At 38.8% G+C, this 6070-nt stretch overlaps 1 protein-coding gene across 1 annotated transcript; it reads left to right on the forward strand.

Moving 5' to 3' along the window:
* The first annotated feature begins 399 nt into the window (after positions 1 to 399).
* On the forward strand, positions 400 to 3598 carry LOC142520035 (putative beta-D-xylosidase 5). Its single transcript, XM_075622984.1, has 6 exons — positions 400 to 886; positions 1158 to 1463; positions 1542 to 1711; positions 1789 to 1889; positions 1975 to 2316; positions 2389 to 3598. Exons 1-6 carry the CDS (start codon positions 413 to 415, stop codon positions 3417 to 3419), a joined length of 2424 nt encoding a protein of 807 aa, XP_075479099.1. The 5' UTR covers positions 400 to 412; the 3' UTR covers positions 3420 to 3598.
* The last annotated feature ends 2472 nt before the right edge of the window (positions 3599 to 6070 follow it).

Consider the following 6070-nt stretch of genomic DNA (forward strand, 5'->3'; position numbering starts at 1 on the left):
ACGGTCTCACGAATCTTATATGTGAGACGGATCAACCCTACCGTTATTCACAATAAAAAGTAATACTCTTAGCATAAAAAATAATATTTTTTCATAAATGACCCAAATAAGATATCCGTCTCACAAAATATGACTCGTGAGACCGTCTCACATAAGTTTTTGGCTAATACTGAATAATTTCAACAATTATCTATATTTGGCCATCGAAATGACATGTTTTTCAAATCAAAAGGGAAACGAGAGTATCTTTCAAGATATGCCAAAGAATTCGTTTGGATAACATTTAGATATCAAAATTATCACAATCTTAACAACTTAATCACAAAAACAAAATTTTGATTCATCTTTTAATCTCTATAAATTATAATAACATTACTTCTCTACTCAAATTCTCGAAAAAAGGCGAGAAAAAATGGCAGCAAAACCATTCCTCATCCTCTCTTTACTAGCGGCCACATTTCTGTTCACCTTCACTTGTGCAAGAAATGGTCCATTGGCACAGATTATGGACTCCACATCCACCGTCAATGCGAACTACACTCACGTTTGCGACGCGGCTCGGTTTTTGGATCTCGGTTTGAACATCAAAGACTTCGCATACTGCGACACCTCACTCTCTTACGAGGTACGCGTCAAGGATTTGGTGGACAGGATGACATTGACTGAGAAAGTTAACCAGATCGGAGACACGGCCAACGGGGTTCCGAGAATCGGGCTCCCACAGTACGAGTGGTGGTCGGAGGCACTGCACGGTGTGTCGGACGTGGGGCAATGGAACAGCAAAGCCTCATTCTTCGACGATGTTGTCCCTGGTGCAACAAGTTTTCCAACTCCTATTACCACAGCTGCTAGTTTTAACCAATCTTTGTGGAAAAAGATTGGCCAGGTAATATACTCAAAAATGGATTCTTTGTGTAGTATTCCATCGTCGGAGCGAAATCATCTGCTCCATTTGGTGTTACATAAATATAATATTATGGTGTAGATATATGACTCCACCCTTAAGTTTTATATTTTGACTCGATCTTTAATAACATGCATGCATTGTATTTGTTTTCCTTATTTTCATGATTTCTTGACCCTTTTATAATATCTCAAATATAGCTCTTGGATCGATAACCTATAATATATTCTTATTTATTTTGGGGGTCTTTTAGGCGGTTTCGACAGAAGCAAGAGCCATGCACAACTTAGGCCACGCGGGGCTGACATTTTGGAGTCCTAACATTAACGTCGTTAGGGATCCTAGGTGGGGAAGAGCCCTCGAAACACCCGGCGAGGACCCTTACGTCGTGGGCGAGTATGCAGCCAACTATGTACGAGGTTTACAAGATGTCGAGGGAACCGAGAATGCAACAGATCTCAACTCTAGGCCTATTAAGGTTGCTGCATGCTGCAAGCATTATGCAGCTTATGATGTGGACAACTGGCTTGGAATCGAGCGCTACAACTACGACGCAAGAGTAATATACATGATCACCCTCACTCTAAATTTGTATTGGGATGTGATGTGTGATTAACTTTTTCAAATTTGAATACAGGTGACTGAGCAAGACATGCTAGAGACATTTCTTAAGCCATTCGAAATGTGCGTGAAAGAGGGCGACGTGACTAGCGTGATGTGTTCTTACAACAAGATTAATGGCATTCCTGCTTGCGCAGATCCGCGGCTTCTGAGGGATAAAATAAGAGGAGAATGGGATCTTCACGGGTAATGAATGATTTATATTGATGTTTTGGTATTTGTATATGGTAACAGCTACTTCATTTTTCGATTCACCCTTGCAGATACATAGTTTCAGACTGCGATTCCATTGAAGTGATGATAAATCATCAAAAATGGCTTAAAGATGAACCCGAGGATGCTGTTGCTCAAGCTCTAAAAGCAGGTTAATTAGTTTGATTTAACATAAAACTTAATTTCTGTCTTTTGCATTAATCTGTTTTCGTGTTATATGTATATGTATCATATAGGATTGGACTTGGATTGCGGGAATTATTACACTAACTATGCTAGAAACTCGGTAAGAAAGGGGAAAGTGAGCGAAAAAGATATAGACGTTGCCCTCAAGAATCTATACGTTGTTCTCATGAGGCTTGGCTTTTTCGATGGAAACCCGCAATTCGACAAGCTGGACATGACTAATGTGTGCAGTGATGAGCACATTGAACTAGCGACTGAGGCAGCACGCGAAGGAATCGTTCTCCTTAAGAACGACAATCAAGCATTGCCTTTGAGCACAGACAAGATAAAGACCATAGCAGTCGTCGGGCCGCATGCAAATGCCACCAGCGCCATGATCGGCAACTATGCAGGTATGCTTGATTCAATGACATGAACATAAATCTCATGCTTCAAATTTCATTTCTAAAAGATGAATCCTACAGGTGTTCCATGTCAGTACACATCTCCAATCGACGGCTTCGCCAAGTATGGAAAAGTGATATACGAAATGGGGTGTGGAGATGTAGCATGCAAAAACGATAGCATGATCTTCCCAGCAGTCCAAGCGGCAAAGAAAGCTGATGCAACTATATTGGTGATCGGAATCGATTTAAGCATCGAGGCCGAAAGCTTAGACAGGGAAGATTTGCTCCTTCCAGGCTACCAGGATCAACTGATCAATCAAGTTGCAGCCCAATCCAAAGGCCCTGTAGTGGTAGTCATCATGTCGGCTGGCGGTGTGGACGTTTCATTCTCCAAGGGTTCTTCCAAGGTTCATTCTATTCTATGGGCCGGATATCCCGGAGAAGAAGGAGGCCGGGCTATAGCCGACGTCGTGTTTGGCAAATACAACCCCGGAGGGAGACTGCCTCTAACCTGGCACGAAAACGAATACGTCGACATGCTACCAATGACATCCATGCCCTTGAGACCAATCGACCACCTCGGTTACCCTGGACGAACATACAAATTCCACAGCAGCTCAAGCGTTTATCCCTTCGGATACGGCCTTAGCTACACCAAATTCTCCTACTCTCTCGTTTCCTCCACGAAATCTCTGCAGGTCCAGTTGAACAAGTTCCAGCATTGTCGAGAGATGAACTACACCGAAGGCTCATACAAACCAGCCTGCCCCGCAATTCTCATCGACGACTTGCAGTGCGACGAACACCACAATGTTGAGCTGAATTTAGAGGTCAAGAACGTCGGCGAGAGGGATGGAAGCGAAGTCGTGATCGTGTATTGGGTTCCGCCTAGCGGCATCGTGGACGCACCTATTAAACAGGTTGTTGCTTTTAGAAGAGTCTTTGTTGCTGCCGGGAAGAGTGAGAAGGCTAGCTTTGTATTGAATGCTTGCAAGAGCCTGGGAGTTGTCGATTATAAGGGCTACAATTTGATACCTTCGGGTGGCAGTAATTTCATCATCGGAGATAATATGCTCAAAGTTCCGGTCAACATAGATTTTCAACATTGAATGTTAGATCATGTGGTTGAGTAAGTATTTTTTTTTTTTTTTCCCATTTCAATTCGTTAGGGAGTGTGGCTTTGAATTTATAATAAATGTTTAGTGTAATTCTGGTAAATTCTATTTTTATGGTATTATTGGACGAATTGAATTCTACGTTTAAGTGAATATTTTAATTTGGAAAAATATTTTTGGGTTTTGGTCCATCAATTTTTCAAAGTTTGATTTTGGTACACTAAATTTTAATTTTCGTCTATTTTTGTCTAATTGTTGACGTGACAGCTTGACAAGACAACATTTTCCGAAATCACGTCATCGTTTTCCGATGTCACATCAGCATTTTTCATGTATTCACATCAGTAATTGGATCAAAATAACTCAAAATTAAAAGTTAGTGTATCGGCATCAAAACCAAACTTTGAAAACTTAGTATACCAAAATCCAAAATTGAACAAAAAAAATTATTTTCCCTTGTACTTTTAACATGTGTAATACAACAAAATAAAGATAAGTTAAATCTAATGAAGAAGTGATTATCAAACTCATTAATTTATGTAAGCTCGTTGGAATTAAGATATTTTAGCTTTGCACAGCTTTTGTGTATCTTTTGGCTCCGAATTTTTTTAACAATTCTAGTTTGTTTCCAAATGGAAGCAAACTAATTTTTAGAACAAAACTCGGGTGAGACGGTCTCAATGTTCAATTTTGTAAAACAAATCTTTTATTTGGACTATTCATAAAAAAATATTAGCTTTTATTCTAAATATAGACGTGGTCGATCTGTCTCACAAGAGAGAGACTTACTCAATGTTTAGATACCGGAGGATTTAAGCTTTTGAGGTTCATAGTTGTTGGCACTTTGATTGAGCTAGATAAATGAGCAAGTCTATGCAACTAAAATAGTTTTACTTGTGCATTGATAAGCTCAAATCTTATAGATATTTTAGAGATTTTATGTTATAATATTTTTGCTTATCTATAAATTATTATCCCTAATTATGTGTTTATCTGAATTTTTTTAAAATATTTGTAGATTTGAATAAAAGAGAAAATGCTTAATTTGGGAGATAAAAATGATTTTACAAAACTCAAAGGAAACAAAATATCAAAATAAAGAAAATAAAATATTTTTATATTTTATTATCTTGAGAATATTGAAGTTTTGGAAGAAAATTTGTGCAGATCTTCATAAATAAAATCTAGATAATCTTATCTACAATTGTTTAAAAATGAGATGAGCTTCAAAGAGTTGGAGGATTAGGCCCATTAAGAAATATAAAAGGGCGAGACGTGAGCACCAAGAAAAGGAGGAGCAAATAGAAAAACAAAAGCAGCGCTGAAGAAGTGTGTGGAGCCCTTAGCTCCTAATCGTTATTACAATGCAATCTGATTAGGGTTAATTAATTACAGCGAAAAACGAGTTTAAATTTTCTTTACGATGAGCCCAAAACATCTCTTCTATAATTTGAATATTAAAAATAGTATTTAATTCCATATCATAAAATATGCCCACACATAATCAAAACCAATCACATACAAACAACTCATATCCTTGGGACATGCCCGGTATATAGATACATATACATATACTGGGAACAAAACATAAAACCTCAGCTCAGACTGTGACTCCGTCCAGAAGTACCATCTCCGGTCTCCTGATATACTGGAGTACCTGCCATTGTCTACACACAAAGACAACAAAAGCCGCCATTGGGGGTGAGCAAAGCTCCGTATGGAACAACCATCATATATACCACAGATATCTAAACAATGACATATGGTATGCAATGCATGTATGTCGTGGAGGTATCAGGTCAAATGCCAATCCACTGAGCACATGTCAGAATCAAACGAATCGCTATCAAATCAAAGCTCGAGCTGGCACACCGACCTCAATCAGGGATACTCGTATGATAGCGTCGACAAAGCGCCATCAAATCCCAAATCTCAATCAATCGTCGGGGCCACAAATGTCTATGCTTTAAGGGTCATATAATACCAAACATAGCATTGTGTTCACAAACCCCAGAATCCAATCAAATCATATCAGGGTATCCAAGGATCATAGCTCAACGTGCATGTCATGTATCGATGTATGCATCAAACGATGTGTGTTAACAAAATATTTACTTTATACATCGATATTCCAATCACAATGTCATGTATGCCACATCAAGACAATAAATAAGGCATATAGACATATATTCTCATTCCAATCAATCAAATCAATCCAACATATATCATATAATACAGATACCTGTCGTATGTTATCCGGTCGCAACATACCTCAATTCTTCGTTCCAATTGATGTAGCTTGAAGATATTATAAGAATATTCAACTAACGGTAAGGCATCTTGTCATCCCATTCGGAAATCCATCACAATCGCGCGTAACATATCTTCCAATGTTTGAATCGTACGCACAGTCTGGCCATCAGTTTGAGGATGATAAGTAGTACTCATAGCCAAACGCGTACCCATCGCTTCCTGAAAACTACCCCAGAATTTAGAAGCAAACCTAGGATCACGATCAGATACAATTGAGACTGGCACACCGTGCAGTCTCACCACGTTCTCGATGTATAAACGAGACATTCTCTTATAAGGATAAGTCCGCTCATACGGAATAAAATGTGCAGATTTCAAAAGCCGATAAATAA

The sequence above is a fragment of the Primulina tabacum genome, chromosome 12, assembly GCF_025594145.1.
Source record: "Primulina tabacum isolate GXHZ01 chromosome 12, ASM2559414v2, whole genome shotgun sequence".
NCBI classification, from domain to species: Eukaryota; Viridiplantae; Streptophyta; class Magnoliopsida; order Lamiales; family Gesneriaceae; genus Primulina; species Primulina tabacum.